The sequence below is a fragment of the Rutilus rutilus genome (assembly GCF_951802725.1).
Source record: "Rutilus rutilus genome assembly, chromosome: 7".
Taxonomy (NCBI): domain Eukaryota; kingdom Metazoa; phylum Chordata; class Actinopteri; order Cypriniformes; family Leuciscidae; genus Rutilus; species Rutilus rutilus.
Window position 1 is genome coordinate 9931780 of NC_140221.1, and position 19224 is coordinate 9951003.

Genomic DNA, 19224 nt, shown 5'->3' on the forward strand with positions numbered 1-19224 from the left:
ATTTAAGTGTTCTCGTATTTTTTTGGAGCTGCTGTTTGTTGCTCCATTGGCACTTGTTCTCTAGTGATTTGAATATAAAATAAGAGCTGAGGGAAATGAGTAAAACGATACAAGGGCTGAATTGGAGCCAGTTTTTCTCAGAACATCAAACAAAAGAGAAGTCAGGGGAAATATCCTCCCACATCGCTTCTATTGTTTTCCGTTGTCTGTCTGTTCAGTGTCATGCATCTGTTTGGGATACGATGTTTTTTTCCCAGAGCTAGTGTTAAAAAACCCTTGGAAAAATGGACTCCTAACTTAGATCTCTGACAGTAGCCGCTGCTGAACAAATATGATTACAGTTCATTTGGCTGCAACAGCGTGCACTCTATGCCAGGCTGAATTAGTTTCTACTCAGTGTAATTCCATATATCACCATTTAACAGACAGCCAGACTACTCTGTGCTTCACATCTGGTCCCTTGTTTAAAGGGAAATCTTGCATTATTAATTCACACAGCTTTTAGGAAGGTCACTCCGGAGCACATGCTGTGCTGAATGGGTAATTGAATATTTTTATTGCAAATTAAATATGATTGGATTTTGACATTAGTGGATCAGTTCATAATTTGCTGCCCTGAAAATGGATGGACTCTTGTTGTTGGTCATATCTGCACTCTGAATTATGTGTAAACAAAACATTTTCAGTGTGTAATAGAAAAATTGGGACTTGATTCTGTGCTTCAGCAATTGGTTGAATCTTAAGTAAGTGGGTGTTACGTACTTATTTTTGGAAAAGACCCGAAAGGGAGAGGGGAACATCAGCAGGAAACGGAAGTCATTTCAGAGGTGGACCAAGTTGTTTTATTTTAAATGTAACATTTAAAAACACTGCCCTGCCAAAAAAAGAAAAGAAAAAAAAAAGTCGCCGTTTGGATTTAAATTTGCAAATGCTTAAGAGGATATGATTGGATCCTTATTGCAGTGATTATTATTTTTCTAGCATGTTATAGGTTTGGCTACAGCTCTTCTAACCCTAATTGATGGAGTGTGTAGCTTTTCATTTTTTAAACAACCATGTAGGAAGACACATCATGGCCTTATTTCAGGATGACAATGTCAAGATTCATCAGGCTCAAATTGTGAAAGAATGGTTGGGAGGGAGCATGAAGAATCATTTTCACACATGAATGGGCTTCTCTGAGTCCAGACCTTAAATTCAGTGAAAGTATTTGGGATGTGCTGGAGGAGACTTTACAGAGTGCTGGACTCTTGCATTGTCAATACAAGATCTTGACCAAAAATTGATGCACCTCTTGATGGAAATAACATCACAACATTTTTTTGGACCGGGCAGTGTATTAGTGTTTAGTTGTTGTCAGATATACTGTTGTTCTGTGAATTTTTACTGGGCGAAATCCAGACATTTCAATAGGAATTGGGATTCTCGATTGGGAATTTCACGTAAGGGCAAGATTTTCTTATTCAGATTACGCAAAAGGGTTCAAGTTGATCACGCAAATTTGCCATGTTGACCAACAGACAGCTGCTTGGTTTGAAAGTGACTTCTGTGTGATCTGTGCTTCATACATTGCTACACTATTGATTATAGACAATGGATCTTTTTTGTTTGCCAATGTGGCTGCACCTTTAGGCCGTGTTTCCACTAAAGCGACTGTGGCTGCGGCTAGCGTATTTTTCCAGTTGTTTTCAACTGGAGCGCGTCGTTTTTAAAACGGCAGGAGTGTAAAGTGGCGCTGAGAGTCTATTTCACGCTGAACGCTCAGCGTTTTATACCAGTCGCCGAGAGTTGAAGAATGTTCAACTTTGGGTAAAACGCAGCGCTCAGCACTGTCACTTTTTGCTCAACCGTCCAATCACAGTGGAGAAGGGTTCTGCCAAAACGCTCTCAAGCGCTCACAGCTAGGCGTTTTCAGTTGACTAAAAACGCTTTGGTGGACACGCAGCCTTAGACTGTTAGCTTTAAATTTCTATTTGGTGTGTTCAAGTCCTCCTGGGAAGTTCGTATTTTTGGGAAGTCGTAATTACCACGTCAGGTGTGTTCAAGTCACTCTGACAGTGCTTTTGGTGAAGTGAATTTTGGTGAAATTTTGCCAATGTGGCCATACAATTTAAAATTGCGTTTGTTTTTTATTCCAACAGATCAGGACTCAAGTTCAGACATTTTGTGTCACATGATGCCATTCTACAGCTACGATGTTCCCCATACATGTGGTCCTGACCCAAAGATCTGCTGCCAGTTTGACTTTAAAAGACTGCCAGGAGGAAGAATCAGCTGTCCGTGGAGAATTCCTCCTCAGGTCATCACCAGCAACAACGTACAGGAGAGGTACACCTATACACACCAGTCACAGACATTAGGAGCTACCTTATTTACTTGTGACGACCTAGAAATAACAATGATTGTCTTGAAAAAAGTCTGATTCAATGAATAACAATTTTTGTCCCTTTTTCCATGTCATTGTTTGTGGATTAGTGTTCCCTCGAATCAGATCAGACTTAGATTTCCCTCCACTTAGTTTAGTCTCTCCGTGTTTAGAGCTCAGACGCTGTTGGACCAGTACAGGAAGAAATCCAAGCTTTTTCGGACCAAGGTGCTGCTAGCACCACTTGGAGATGATTTCCGCTACACTGAAGCTGTCGAATGGGACCAACAGTTTGATAACTACCAGAAACTCTTTGATTACATGAATTCTCACCCTGAGCTCCACGTCAAGGTCTAGCTTCAGTGTTTGCTTAAGTCACTCTAAATTGGCCACATTTTGAACTCTTTTTACATTTTCAGACATTCGTTGTATAAATATTTAGCTATATACCTCTTTTGTTTCTCTTTGCAGGCCCAGTTTGGAACCATTTCAGATTATTTCGAGGCCTTGCGTAAAAGCACTGGCATGGATCCGGATGGCATGAACGTTGGCCAGTTGGCGTTGCCTGTGGTAAGCGGAGACTTTTTCACTTATGCGGATCGAGACGACCACTACTGGAGCGGATACTTCACCTCACGGCCGTTCTATAAACGCTTGGACAGAATACTGGAATCACATCTTCGGTACGCTTTACTGAATCCAAATGCACTGCATGAATCTCTACAATCACATTACATTAACACTCACCAAGTGCCAAATGCTGGAAAAACTTGGCTTTAGCGAGTACATAAAACCGGTGTAACTGAACTAAAGTCAGACTCTCACTGCCGAATCAGCCCACGAGAGAAAAGATCAGTGACAAATTTTACCACATTGTAAAATGATTAGTAAAAGTTTATAGAGAAAAAAAAAAAACAGTTTTTTCTTTTCATAATACTCTATGTAGCACACAATTTTTTTATTCATTGCACCAAAGTGAAGATATGAAGAACACAACCCAAATGCACTGCATAAATCTGCATAAATATTTCTGGCCAGAGTCTAAATGTCCAAAAACTGAAACCATTTCCATATGTCTGGGCTTAATTTGCTTTCGAGACCATGAGTTCAAAATTAAAATTTTGAACCATTTAGAATGCTTACTAATATGCGCAAAAAAAATTTGCAATTCATATTGTATAAACGAATGACATTACCTGGAAATTCAGCTTATTCAAAGTCTAATCACTTTCTTTCTAAATATGCACCTATTTTTTTTTAAAGTCTTTATGGTTTTTGTTTAGTCAACTTTTAGAAGTACACTAGCATACAGATGACCTAACACACATGTTCTAAAAACCCCATAACTCTAATATGATTTTCTTGAGAGGTCTTTAATGGCATATCATGACCTTTTTCGAACTTTCAAACTCTTTCTATAGGTAAAGGAGCTCTGTGATAACAGACGTTACTGTCTCTTTCTTCCTGGGCTGTATGCTGCTAACTTAACACACAAAGCTGAAGGTCACATGTCTGTGTTGTGACGATAAGACTGAAGCCCCGTGTCACAGCAAACTAAAGAATCCGGTTTTGAGCCAGCAGCTCAATGGCTTCAGTATTTATTTGACCGTGGGCATTGACTGTGGCACCTTATCTTGTGTGGGTGCTTTACTAATGTTACTCTTTGACACCTTTCTAACATGATATTGGCCCTGGAAACATTAAAATGGATCTTATTTAGTAAAAACCCTTTATAAAGTTAAATTATCGCTAATATGTGGCATTTGAAAGAAATAGCTCTTCGTTTATTTATTTTTATAGCAGGAAATTGTTAAAACGTCTTTGCAGGTCTCATTAATTGGCCCGGTTCTAGATAATGAGACATTACAGTGGTACATATTGATTTTCTACATTGATTTTTCCCTACATTCTCCTTCACAGATGTGTGTTTTTTTTTTTTTTTTTTTTTACACAAATCAGTAGAGCTGATTCAGTTAAATAAAACGAAATATTAGATGAAATGCTTAAATTAGAAAAACTATAAATTACTACAGCTAAAACTGAATTAAAAATAAATTAAATCTAAATTAAAAAATGTAAAATCAAAACTAAAATAGAACAACAAACACAAAAAATATAAAAAAGTGTGATTCAAAAATCAAAATATTAATAAATATTATAATAGTATATAAATAATGGCAAAATAACACAGCAATAGAGCTCTAAATTTAAACCCCCTAACCACAAAACATACTATGGAACTTCCATGTTTTTTTTTTTTAAAGGGTTAGTTCACCCCAAAATGAAAATGATGTCATTAATGACTCACCCTCATGTCGTTCCAAGCCCGTAAGACCTCCGTTCATCTTCGGAACACAGTTTAAGATATTTTAGATTTAGTCCGAGAGCTTTCTGTCCCTCCATTGAAAATGTATGTACGGTATACTGTCCATGTCCGTTCACGTAGTGTAATAGCGTAGCGCTTCTGTGTTGTTCGTCACACGCATCACACACATGACCAGCGTCGGCCAATAGTGAGCCTACGTGTGACGTACAACACAGAAGCGCTACGCTATTACACTACGTGAACTCACTCGAGGCCCAGAGAGAAGGAAATTAATAGTGGAATAAAGTCGTTATTTTTGTTTACTTTTTGCGCACAAAAAGTATTCTCGTCGCTTGATAAACTTAAGATTGAGCCACTGTAGTCACTTGGACTACTTTGATGATGTCTTTATTACCTTTCTGGACATGGACAGTATACCGTACACACATTTTCAATGGAGGGACAGAAAGCTCTTGGACTAAATCTAAAATATCTTAAACTGTGTTCCGAAGATGAACGGAGGTCTTACGGGCTTGGAACGACATGAGGGTGAGTCATTAATGGGTGAACTAACCCTTTAAGTGAAAATGTACTGAAGTTGAAAATGAAGTTGTCTATCTTTGTTGATATACCATGGTTTTTTTTTATTTCCCGTGTGTGTGTGTGTATGTCAGTGGCTGGCCTGCATTTCATTGTTTAGTGCAAGATCGTGATAAGGATATGAATTTATCCTCATTTACTGACTGTATTGCATGTCTGTATACCCCGTCCTCTCAAAAGCGGCTGTACTTGATCACACAAGTGAATAGATTGGGTACACCTTCAGCTTGCGGATGCGGAGAACTCTATTTAACACAGTATTTGCATTTTGATGGGCGTCTAAATGTAGGCAGGAGACAGTTTTCATCAGTATGCAGTCGTTAAACTATCCCCCGTTCTACATGATGGCTTCTTTCACACAGCAAATAGGACTTTGTTCAGCTCTGCTCAATTTCACACACACAGACACAGAGCGGATTGATTAGAGATATTCAGTCCAAGGTCATTTCATGTTTAATTAATTATTAAAGTGTTCTTGCCGGTGCAGAAAGCAGATGTATGTTTGATGTGAGGTATGTAGGTCGCATGTACTGCGTTTTCATCTTATAACTACTGTCTGTGAACCATATAAAGATATTTTTTGATCTGCTGAATCTACTTAGGCTCATCTCACTTCAAAGGTCTATTTGAAAAAAATAAATTTTAACTATGGATTATTGTGAAATGTCACTCCAGTTTATGTTACTCCAGTTTGCAAAAGTTACTCTGGTGAGAGGTCGTAGTTTTCGTGAAGGTGTTGGTTTTCAATAAAATGTCACTAAAACCTTTTAGACAACTGGCACTTTTTGAGTGAATCTCAAGAAAACATGTCCATGTCACATTTAACCCTAACATTAAAAAAAAATATATATATATATATATATATATACAGTACCAGTCAAAAGTTTGGAAACATTACTATTTTTAATGTTTTTGAAAGAAGTCTCTTATGCTCATCAAGCCTGCAGTTAAAAAAAAAAAAAAAAACAGTAATATTATGAAATATTATTACAATTTAAAATAATGGTTCTCTTTTTTAATATATTTTAAAATGTAATTTATTTTTGTGATGCAAAGCTGAATTTTCATCAGCAAGTACTCCAGTCTTTGGTGTCTTATGATCCTTCAGAAATCATTCTAATATGATGATTTGATACTCAGTTATTATCAATGATGGAAACAGTTGTGCTGTTTAATATATTTTTTTGGAATACTTTTTTCAGGATTCATTGATGAGTAAAACGTTAACGGCATTTATTCATAAAAACAGCATTTATTCAAAATAAAAACATTTCTAACAATATAAATCGTTACCATCACCTTTTATCAATTTAACGCATCCTTGTTGAATTAAAGTACTAATTTCTTTAAAAAAAAATAGTTATTGTTCCCAAACTTTTGAACGGTAGTGTATATTGTTACAAAAGATTTCTATTCTAAATAAATACAGTTCTTTTTAACTTTTTATTCATCAAATAATCCTGAAAAAAGTATCTCAGGTTATAAAAAAAATATTAAGCAGCACAACTGTTTCCAACATTGATCATAAATCAGCATATTAGAATGATTTCTGAAGGATCATAAGACACCAAAGACTGGAGTACTTGCTGATGAAAATTCAGCTTTGCATCACAAAAATAAATTACATTTTAAAGTATATTAAAAAAGAGAACCATTATTTTAAATTGTAATAATATTTCATAATATTACTGTTTTTTTGTTTGTTTTTTGTTTTTTTAACTGCAGGCTTGATGAGCATAAGAGACTTCTTTCAAAAACATTAAAATAGTAATGTTTCCAAACTTTTGACTGGTACTGTATATTAAGAAAAAATATTTTGCATAAAGAAAATTAAGCCTGTTACCCTCATTTTACTGCATTATAATTAGTAAATTAATTATTCTCACTAATCATTCTTATTAGATTATCATTACTGTAATACAAATTATATATATATATATACACATACATACATACACACACACACATATTACATGATACTACTGAGAATTAGACTTTTTAGATATATTTATGCAAAATAAATCAAAACAATGCAAAAAAAAAAAAAAAAAATCTCTGAGTGGCTCTCAACCTTTTTGACACGAAGACTCCCCGCTGTCCAACACAATATTTTCAGTATTTCTGCATGTTTTCAAACTTCTGAAACTGAGAGTTTTGTATTAAATAACTGAACCATGATTCATTTTGTGATTCCAGATGTTTCAAGAATCGCATGTTCTTCAATAAAACACTATTGCTGTGTAGTTATTGATGGTATAGTTATTGATAGCTGATGTGTTTTTCCATTTTAATTTGATTACCAATCATTTTAAGTCATCTTGTGAAATTTGCAGAGGCTCCTGGTTGAGAACCACTGCCTTAAAGGAAAATATCATTTCTTTTCTTTCATCCAGATGTGAAATATGACTCATTTCCAACAGGTTTTGTGAGGTTCGCCCAGCTATAGATTTCCATGTCTTGTAAAACATTTGAGAAGGTCATTCTTCAGAGAGAAGACACCTGTATTGTTACCATAATGTGGAGAGATTCTGGTTTTATTGTTGTTCTCCATTGTGGGAGCGTTCCGACACTCCCAACACAACAGGGTCCAAACCAAACTGTTGTCTCGTTTTTCCTGTAATGTGAACATTAGCCTGATACAGGATGTATTCTCATGTTAGATGGATTCCTGTAACAGTGCAGATTTGAGGGAACTTTTGATCTTGCGAGGGAGGGAGTTTCATATGTCACTTCATGTTTTTTTCCGTAGGGCAGCTGAGGTCCTCTACTCTCTGACCTTGGCCAACATTCAGAAGTACGGCCGGCCCAGTGAATACCCTGCAGTGGATAATTACAAGTTACTGACAGAAGCCAGACGCAATCTCGGTCTCTTCCAACACCATGATGCCATCGCAGGCACAGGCAAAGACTGGGTGGTTGTGGACTATGGAACCAGGTAGCACATCTTTCTTGAAACATAGAAGTGAGATGTGAGGATGTGAGAAACATTCTCTTATCCAACCAACTCGCTCCAGTCACTGTTCCCCTGGAACAAACTGGGGTTAAGTGTCTCCAATATTCACGTTTAAATGTCACATTTTGCCCCAAAGTGGGAGTCACACAGAACTTTCAAATTGGTTGTGAAGCAGCCGTTATCCTTCGCTTAAAATAACCATGATAAAATTATACGAATAATGAATTTATAAATATATCCACAGAGAACAAAAGACTGCCAATATGTTTTACAAGAAAAACAATACGTTTTCAAGGGCTAATCAACCTAAATGATTCTTTAATAATTGTTCAACAATTATTTTGGACATAATTATTCATAACTGCCCATTTTAAAGAAATAGTGTTTAAAGAATACCATTTAGTGGAAAAAATATTGATATTTAATATATACCATGGTACTTAATTATTAAACTGTCATATGGGTTTTTCAGTGGCCTATATAATATTAATATATAGAGTGCCCAATGGCTGATTTAATGATATGTAATAATTTATTTACAGCAAATTAGATATGTATTTATCTTTTAAAACTTTAAAACTTTGGGTTTTTTAATGTTTTTAAACAACAACATTTATTTGATCAAAAATACAGGAAAAACAGTAATATTGTGAAATATTATTACAATATATATATATTTTACATTGTTATTTATTCCTGTAATGGCAAAACTGAGTTTTCAGCATCATTACTCCAGTCTTCAGTGTCACATGATCCTTCAGAAATAATTTTAATATTCTGATTTGGTGATCAAAATCTGTTCTTATCATCAATGTTGAAAATAGTTGTGCTGCTTAACATTTTTGTGGAAACCTTGATACAGTTTTTTCCAGGATTCTTTGATGAATAGAAGTTAAAAAGAACAACATTTATGTGAAATAGAAATATTGTAACAATTTGAGTCTTTACTGACACTTTTTATCAATTTAATGCATTCTTGCTGAATATAATTTTCCCCCCACAAAATAAAAAACTCACTGACCCCAAACATTTGAACAGTAATTTAGAACCTTTTGGTTGACAAGCCAGATTAACCATTATGCCACACAATTTCCAAAATATTACTTTATTTGAACTTTGTCTACCTTGTCTAACACTTGAAAACAGGAACGGTTTAAAAAAAATCTGATTCTTTTTATCTGATATTATCAGGCAAAAAAAGACCAGAATAATAATAAAAAATATTAGCCATTATGGTTGCTGTTATTGCAAGCATCCAATAAATTACATTACTGCTTGTTAATAGTTTAATTTACCCAGGAATTCTGGCACACATATATATATACACTCACCTAAAGGATTATTAGGAACACCTGTTCAATTTCTCATTAATGCAATTATCTAATCAACCAATCACATGGCAGTTGCTTCAATGCATTTAGGGGTGTGGTCCTGGTCAAGACAATCTCCTGAACTCCAAACTGAATGTCAGAATGGGAAAGAAAGGTGATTTAAGCAATTTTGAGCGTGGCATGGTTGTTGGTGCCAGACGGGCCGGTCTGAGTATTTCACAATCTGCTCAGTTACTGGGATTTTCACACACAACCATTTCTAGGGTTTACAAAGAATGGTGTGAAAAGGGAAAAACATCCAGTAGGCGGCAGTCCTGTGGGCGAAAATGCCTTGTTGATGCTAGAGGTCAGAGGAGAATGGGCCGACTGATTCAAGCTGATAGAAGAGCAACTTTGACTGAAATAACCACTCGTTACAACCGAGGTATGCAGCAAAGCATTTGTGAAGCCACAACACGCACAACCTTGAGGCGGATGGGCTACAACAGCAGAAGACCCCACCGGGTACCACTCATCTCCACTACAAATAGGAAAAAGAGGCTACAATTTGCACAAGCTCACCAAAATTGGACAGTTGAAGACTGGAAAAATGTTGCCTGGTCTGATGAGGCTCGATTTCTGTTGAGACATTCAGATGGTAGAGTCAGAATTTGGCGTAAACAGAATGAGAACATGGATCCATCATGCCTTGTTACCACTGTGCAGGCTGGTGGTGGTGGTGTAATGGTGTGGGGGATGTTTTCTTGGCACACTTTAGGCCCCTTAGTGCCAATTGGGCATCGTTTAAATGCCACGGCCTACCTGAGCATGGTTTCTGACCATGTCCATCCCTTTATGACCACCATGTACCCATCCTCTGATGGCTACTTCCAGCAGGATAATGCACCATGTCACAAAGCTCGAATCATTTCAAATTGGTTTCTTGAACATGACAATGAGTTCACTGTACTAAAATGGCCCCCACAGTCACCAGATCTCAACCCAATAGAGCATCTTTGGGATGTGGTGGAACGGGAGCTTCGTGCCCTGGATGTGCATCCCACAAATCTCCATCAACTGCAAGATGCTATCCTATCAATATGGGCCAACATTTCTAAAGAATGCTTTCAGCACCTTGTTGAATCAATGCCACGTAGAATTAAGGCAGTTCTGAAGGCTAAAGGGGGTCAAACACAGTATTAGTATGGTGTTCCTAATAATCCTTTAGGTGAGTGTATATAACTGTGCTGTACATGATGATCTTTGTTATTTTGAAGGTTGTTTCACTCTATTCTGAACCTGAAGCGAGTGATTGTGAGCTCGGCTCATTGGTTGATGCTCAAGGACAAACAAACATACTACCATGATCCTTCAAATCCATTTCTTCAGATGGTGAGTGTTCATACTGCATATCCGCAACATGCTGACATCACTCCTAAATTTGGAAATTGCCATCTGCACATCACATTTTTGCTGGTTCTGTATTATAGGATGAAGTTCAGCCATCCCAAGACGCCTTACCTCGCAAAACTGTTCTTGAAGTTAGTGGAAAACCAAGGTAATGCAAAATAAAAACAAAGCAAAATCAATGTTTTTGTAGTGCTTTATAGCAGACTGACGTTGAGTTCCTGAGAATGGCTTCATTGTACATGTGTTAGTTGACAAGAGGCAGCAGAATTTGTGTGGCAGAAAATGCTACATAAAAATGACGTTCCCTTTTCTCAGGTTGCTGGTAGTTTCCAACCCCACAGAGCAGGCCAGGGCATCCATGGTTACAGTGTACGTGAACACTGCTAACGTGCGCGTGCTTAATGCTCTTGGTCATGTGGTCCACGCTCAAGTCAGTGCGGTGTGGAATGATGCCACTCACGCTGCTACCGACGTCTTCCAGGTGAGGTCTGCTACATCGATGCATCCCATCACAGCATTAGGGGTGTATTGTATGGAAAAGATCAGTGTGAAGATAGTAGATCTCCATGTCGGTTAGTTTGAGGTCATCTAAATGCTCTTCAAGCAATTTCATTGTGTCTTTAAATGTGTTTGTTTGCTCCTCGGCAGTTGTCTTTCGTGGCTAACGCTGCTCCTCTGGGTCTGAGCGTGTACCAGCTGATGGAAGGAAAGGAGCCAAGCACAGAAGCTGCTAAGTACATGTTTCTTCAGGATGGCGGTCGCATTTCAGTCAATAAACTCGAGCATTTCCAGCAGTTCTACCAAAACGATGTAGCTCCTGTGCACATTGAAAATCCTCACCTCAAACTCTCCATCTCTACAGCTACAGGTCTTTTAGAGGTTAGACTGCTTTGTGGATTTGTCATAAGCTGATGTGTTTAGGAATGACTCTGTGTAACGTTCAGAAAACTTCTCTTGTTTGCAGAAAATGAGGTTGAAGGACGATGACTCTGAGCACCAGGTCAAAGTGGAGTTTGTTTGGTACGGCACCACCAGCAATAAAGACAAGAGTGGCGCCTACCTGTTCATGCCTGACAAAGAAGCAACAGTTAGTACTATACGTTTTTTATTATTTCTTCGATTAAGCGGTTATTCTATATCTTGCCCAACAGTATTATATTTTTGTTGGGTTGCTTTTTTCTACATTTTATTTATAGATGTAGTAGGTGAGGGAGACAGGAAATCAAGATAGGGGAGATTGGGTTACAATCATGATTAGGCCCAAACCCAAACCCTGGAAACCCATGAGCAGCACAGCTCAAGCACTTTACCTACAATGCTTTTTTATTCAGTCACTGAATAGTGGGGCAGAAAATACCGGCTTTCGAAAGTGATTACAAAAAGCGTGAAATGCATGCACTCTGGTTGGTTGCTTTCCACTACAAATGCAAGGTTGAACCAACGTTAACAGCCCTGAAAGTGATTTCGCAAGCCGTTGACCCTTCCTAGCAATATAAATGTGGTTATTGTGCCCTGGCGCCGGCTCTGGTGCAAGAGAAAATGTTACAGTAAGCATAACAGCAAAGTTAATACAGGACTATGAACTGAAGCAAACAGAGGGCTGAAATGCACACAGGGTAACGAGAAACTAAACAAGACAAAGGTGAACACAATCGCCCTGCAAGCAATAGCCGTCATTTCACCATCTAGGTTAACTATAGACCCGATTTAGTCTGGCTATGAGTAACCCACTTCTAGCCAAAATAACCTTTAATCTGGTTACATGTCGTTTTTGCCAAAATGACTTGCGGGATATATGCTATTCCATCATGTAAGCAAAGTCAACAGTGATTGGTTTCATTTCTTTGACATGTTCTATACGTAGCCTGTGCTTCTATTCTTGGGTTATGGTTAAACGGGTTTTAGCCTAGACGTCAGGGCTGTGTCGGATGGCTATTAGACGTCTTTTAAAGGGGTGCTTGATTATGATTTGACTTTTCTAACTTTAGTTAGTGTGTAATGTTGCTGTTTGAGCATAAACAACATCTGCAAAGTTACAACGCTCAAAGCTCAAAGCAAAGGGAGATATTTGCTTTTAAAGAAATCGCTTTTTAAGGACTACAACAAACGGCTGGTAGAGACTACACCACATTCCTCCCGGGTTAGTGACATCACCAACCCTAGAATTTACATAAACCCCACCCCCTGAACACGATTTATAGATTATCATGACAGAATATGCTAATCAATGACTAGAAGATAACTACACATCAGCTACATAAATTCATCAACTAACCATTCAGAAATGTCCTGTTGCTTCTACATGTTGTCACTTCTTCTTGAGTCTCTCCAACATTGTCTGACTCCAGTTTGAACATAAAAGGCTAAAAGTTTTTGAAATGTTCAGTGCATGTGTGTGTGAGGTAAAAGAACACAAGCTGTTGAAGCTCCGCCCCCTGTGCCGGGAGCAGCAGCTCATTTGCATTTAAAGGAACAGACACAAAACGGTGCGTTTTTGCTCACCCTCAAAAAGTGTCAATTTTAACATGCTATATAAAAATATCTGTGGGGTATTTTGAGCTAAAACTTCACATACACACTCTGAGGACATCAGAGACTTATTTCACATCTTGTGAAAAGGGCATTATACCACCCCTTTAAACGGGGTTTGCTGGGTGGTAACCAAGGGAACAAACGAAACAATAGGAAAACAGGAAACAGGAACTAACAAACTAAAAGTGTTTGGAAAAGTAAACAGAAACTTTGATGTGACATTATTATTGTATTCATTTTATTCTAATAATTTATTTCCATTGCACCTTTCTTACATAAATATGATTTGCTACAACTAAATATAGAAATGCAGGAAATACTAGGTCACATTTTCATTCACTTTGTAAGTAAATTCATTTTGTGTTACTATTCCTTTAATAACAACAATCGTAATAATAATTATTATTAATGATGAATAGTTTTATTATAACAACATTTTATTTCCATTGCACCTTACAGGAATATAATTTGCTATGCTGAATAGAGGTGCAGGTACATTTTTATTTATTTTGTGTTACTATTCCTTTAATAACAACAACAACTTTTATTATTGTATATATGTGACACTGGAACACAAAACCAGTCACATGTCGCACGGGTATATTTGTGGCAATAGCCAACAATACATTGTATGGGTCAAAATTATAAATTTTTCTTTTATGCCAAAAATCATTAGGATATTAAGTAAAGATATTGTGTAAGTTTCCTACCGTAAATATATAAAACATTTCTTTTTGTGAGTGAATGCAGCACAATCGCGAACGTAAATGGACAACTTTAAAATAGAGGATGACACGGGAGTGGATTTTCACTCCTGTCCCGTCCCACTCCCATAGAAAGAAATCTTGTCCCGTCCCACTCCCAGACCAAAGTTTAAAAAATAATCCCATCCCATCCCGCTCCTGGTAAATTGACTCCCAGTCCCATCCCGCTCCTGTTTAAACTGACTCCCGCTCCTGTACCGCTCCCATATATTTTTTTCTTCAATTAATGTTTAGTTCAAATGAAATTTAGAAAAACTATCTTGCACTTCTTCTTGCTTTACTGCTACTTCCTGAAAACAATTTCACCTGATGATTTGAATAGCTCTTTTTGTAAAGAATTAATAATTCTAGGATGATTGGGGTAATTGTGTGGGTAGGCCTAGTGCATCTGCATAGAAACTAATAAACATAATACAAATATAAATACAATAAAACACAAATACACGTACACACAATAAAACAGAAATAAAGCAGTGCTTTGTTTTTCAGGTAAATTAACTGTATTAAATATTAATACAGTTTATCTTTTGACAAAACATGATTTTTCTCTTTCTCTTTTGTTGTTTGATTAACTTTGGTGACACAAACAGCTGCAGGTATATTGGGTGCTGTCCCTTTAAGACGAATGCACGTATCTAATACCGGTAATGACACGCATCCGTTTTATTTTGACTGCGTTTACGGGGAAACTCGTTGAGACGGACACTGGCTTATTTTTTCGTGCACATGTCTGTTCAAACACAAATAGATAAGAATGAAAAGGGAATTCGGTGTTCACGAACTTCACGTGCTGTCTGCGACTGCGTGGCTCTGTGCGCCGACAGACCATCTACATTTGGATGTTAAACAATATATATAGCCTGATACAGCAAAGACAACGTCGGCAGAATATTTCGTTCTGTAGGCCTATTGACAGGGGCAATATTTGAAAATCGATAATTAGGCCTATTTTTTAAATTACAATTATAACCGAGAGACTTTAAAGCATCAAAATGTAATTTATTAATATGTATTTGCGCCTTCAATTTTGTCTGAAAACTTCCAACACTTGTGCGTGTCGCGTGAAAAATAGGCGTCGGTTGCGGTTCTATTTCTAGCACGCGGTTTCGGCGCGGCTCAAGAAGTGTGTGTGTCACGCAGGTATTGTGCTCTAACACAAGCTCTAACCAGTTAACATGAGAGCCGACATAAAAACGGACACTCCACGCCACGCAGAGAGAAATGTGATGCAGTGGCATATCCAGAGTGAGACAGAAACACTAGTGGTTCACGCTTGCGCACATAGGCTACTGCTGGTTTGGCGCGCAGTGTTCTGATTCGCTTATTTCCTATTTACTTGTTGGTGGACGCAATCCAGAATTACTGTTGGTTAAATTATAATCAGTTTTCAGTTATTTTTTAATTGTGTTACATTGTAGGCGTATTAAAAGGAAACTACAAAATGGTGCATTTACTTTTTTCTTTTTTTGTCATCTTTGCTATTGGTTGATTCCCGCTCCCGTTAACCATTTATCCTGTACCGTCCAAATCCCGTGATTAATAGCAAAGATGACTCCCATCCTGCAGGAATCCCACGGGAATCCCGTGACCCGTGGGATTCCCGAAAAAATGTCAGCCTCTAAAGCGATTTTCTCAATGTTTCGATTTTATTGCACCCTCAGATTTTCAAATAGTTTTATCTAGGCCAAATATTGTCCTATCCTAACAAACCATACATCAATGGAAAGCTTATCTATTCAGCTTTCAGATGATGTATACATCTCAATTTAAAAAAATTGACCCGTGTGACTGGTTTTGTGGTCCAGGGTCACATATATTTGTATTGATTAAAACAAAATTGTATTACATAGCACCTTTCTTTCTTAAACAAGTATAATTTATCTAGCCGTGGTTCCACTGCTGAATAGTGCTGCAGGAAAAACTGGGTTATAGATCGCCCACTCCTATAAAAACTGTTTATTTGCAGCAGGCTTGCAGTTAATTTGTGGCAAACAAATGATTGCTATGAGAGTTTGCTGAAGCACTGAATTATTTGGTAAAGTTTCATTGAAACTTATAACATCAGTGTTTGTCATTCAGCTGATTAGAGTTATAAACATAATGGCAGTTTGGTCACTGCTCACAGAGAACTCTGGGAAACCTCATAAGAGCTCACCTCAGTCTTTCATCAGGACATTTTTGTCATGCAGTGTTTTTTGTAGCTCTGCTTTGAGGGGATTTTTATGAGTGTGATTTGATTCACATTGATTTTCTTTCTCTCACACACAGATTTACTCTCCCTCGCAACCGCCGGTGGTTCGAGTCACTAAAGGGCCGCTGTTTTCTGAAGTCACCACTACCTTCACACACATCAAACACACTCTCCGGCTCTACAACACGCAGGGTAAGAGAGAACGGCAAACACTCAACAACACCTGCACTTCTCACTTTCACTTATTCAAATAGTCACCACTCTTTACCTTATGTAAATCAAATATTTACACCAGGAATTTGCAAAACGACATCATTTCAAGTTTGACTTGTCGTCTTGATGAGTTCCTGTATAATTAAGCAGGTTTCTGGTTTTTGTTTATGCCGGAAGTCAGCAATGTAACCTCAGAAAGTTGATTGAACCCTGGGATAGAATTTTTTTTTGAATTTCGAAATCCTTGAAGTGCTGCTGGATGACGTCCTTTTCTTTTCCAAGTAATTTTTGTTAAGAGAGCCTTTTACTTGCCAGTCCTATAGCAGCTTGTTTTGTACAAGTCTTTTATTTTAATTTATTGGATGCAGTACAAAGCTTTTTCTAGTGCAGTTTTTGCAATATTTATCTTTGAAGTTTGAAGGTAAGCTTTTGAACTTTCCTCAAACTTTAACAAACAATTTGAACTGTGTAATCGGTAATGCCAAAAGAGGCAGTGCATTACAACAACAAGCAACAAAGATTTAATCAGCATCAGACAAGGACGTTTGATACCGGACAAAAGACAGTCCAGCAAAAGTTTAATGGTGTGCTGAAAGTGGGATCATTTCGTATAAGAAAGAAACACATTCAGTTTTCATGCTTTTCTTATCAAGAGCACCAGGGCGGTCGGTTTGTGACCCCCTCTGGGTGGGTGAGATAATGTATGTGAGTGTTTTTGAAAGAGCGGAGCAGTCACATGAGCCATTGCCCTGTAGCCCTAGGGACCTTTCCCCTCCCAGCGGTGTTTGTTTTTGTCCAAAAAAAGAAAAGAATGAAACCTCTCGTGGGTTATTCCCTTGAGTTAAAACTGAATTTAAATTGCAAAGTTTTAGAAGAGGAACCTTTTCTCACACAGAAAATAGCTGTCCCTCTTTTGTGGTTTTGAAGGAATAGCTCATATAAAAATATAATTCTGTCATCATAATTCTAAAATACACAACAGACGACATTTTGAAGAATATACTGGCTGCTCTTTTCCATGCAGTTACAACAAATAGGATGAAGCTATTAAGCTTCAAAAAGGACTCAAAGATATAAGTGGTCCATCCACCTTGTTCACTTATAATTCAAGTGTTCATACAATAGCTTTATTTAATCTGGGTAATCTTCCCTTCCTGTGGACTGATAACCAGCTCATTGAGAACCTGATCAGTTAGATTTGTGAATGAATCATTCAGGGGGTGCGTTTCCCAAAAGCATCGTTAGCCAACTATGGTCGCAAGTTCCGTCGTTGTCAGCGTAGTTCAACGAATCAGTGTTTCCCGAATTCATCGTTCCAACGAACATTCGCAAACAGCATCGCAAAGTTTTGTGGTTGGAACGTCAGATCTCAACCTGTGGTTAGAAGCATAGTTTCTTGTTTGCATGACTTAATAAATCCTTATCTTGAGCAAAATAAGCAAGCTGACATTCAGTACAACCTGTGTCTTTTATTTAGAATACATACAAATGTCATTTACGTTTTTTAGTTTGTCAAGAGATTTAAAGCACCATTTTTGAAGAGTGTGCATGTGCGAACGTGCTCTATTACGTAAGAACGAGCCTTTGAATGAATCTGAAAATATAGCGAAATAACAGAAAAATTTATTTCGTAATGCCATGTCCGTAATTAATAGCAAAACATCTAGCATTAAGTCCATCTCAAACAGATTCATTAAAAGAAATTATTACTCCACCACGTGCGTGACGTCATAAATCAATGTGGTTGAACGACCACTTTGTGACAATGCGGTTTCGGGACACTGTCGTGACTAGTTAGTTGTTTTTTCAGCAATGCATCGTACAATGGTAGTTAAGCAGCGAGCAGCGTTGTACGGGAAACGCACCCCAGGCTGGCTTTATGAACGGGGTCAACTGATTCATTTAATAGATCCAACACAAGAGAATGATCCATTCATGAAGTCGTATGGACTTTAATGCTGAGTTTTGTCATGTTTTGCACAACAAATACAGTAAAAACTGTTCTATTGTGAAATATTATTGCAATTTAAAATAACTTTTAGCTTAATTTATTGTTTGAGCACATGGCTTATGATTGTGTTCACTGGCCATGTGCTCTTGTTTTTGTCATGTTTGTTTCTATGTGCCCACCCTTAAGACCACCCTTCTTGTTACCTTATTATTGGTTCATTTGTCCCACCTGCTGTCCCCAATTAACCTCATCATTTCCTCTCCTATTTAGGCTACGTTAACACTGTCAGTCCAAATCCCATTATTTGTGTGTTTGATTGGAATCTGACCAAAATTATTGAATGTCCACATTAGCTATGTTCACACTGTCTGTCCAAATCCAATTATTTGTCTGTCTGATTGGAATCTGACCAAAGTTATTGACTGTCCACGCTGTGTATTGCATCTGTTCTGATCAGATTGGTGTGTCTCGTGGCGCTCTTTCGTCTTCCAGAATATCTGCATTGGTCTCTAGGGCAATGACATTGCTTTGGTAGGCAAAAACAACAACATGGAGGGGTTTACAATACAGATGTTGTCTTATTTACAACATGTGTAGCCACCGTGCTGGTCTACTGTATCTTATGAGGAG

At 37.6% G+C, this 19224-nt stretch overlaps 1 protein-coding gene across 2 annotated transcripts in view; it reads left to right on the forward strand.

Annotated features, from left to right (window-relative positions):
- The window catches only part of man2a1 (mannosidase, alpha, class 2A, member 1), a 73981-nt gene that overhangs the window by 37237 nt on the left and 17520 nt on the right, over positions 1-19224 (forward strand). For both annotated transcript variants that reach the window (XM_084415190.1, XM_084415191.1), the window contains exons 7-16: positions 2142-2328; positions 2539-2716; positions 2837-3048; positions 8020-8205; positions 10811-10925; positions 11024-11091; positions 11259-11424; positions 11592-11822; positions 11908-12030; positions 16508-16622. In XM_084415190.1, the coding sequence (XP_084271316.1) occupies positions 2142-2328; positions 2539-2716; positions 2837-3048; positions 8020-8205; positions 10811-10925; positions 11024-11091; positions 11259-11424; positions 11592-11822; positions 11908-12030; positions 16508-16622 (1581 nt within the window). The remainder of the gene's footprint in view (positions 1-2141; positions 2329-2538; positions 2717-2836; positions 3049-8019; positions 8206-10810; positions 10926-11023; positions 11092-11258; positions 11425-11591; positions 11823-11907; positions 12031-16507; positions 16623-19224) is intronic.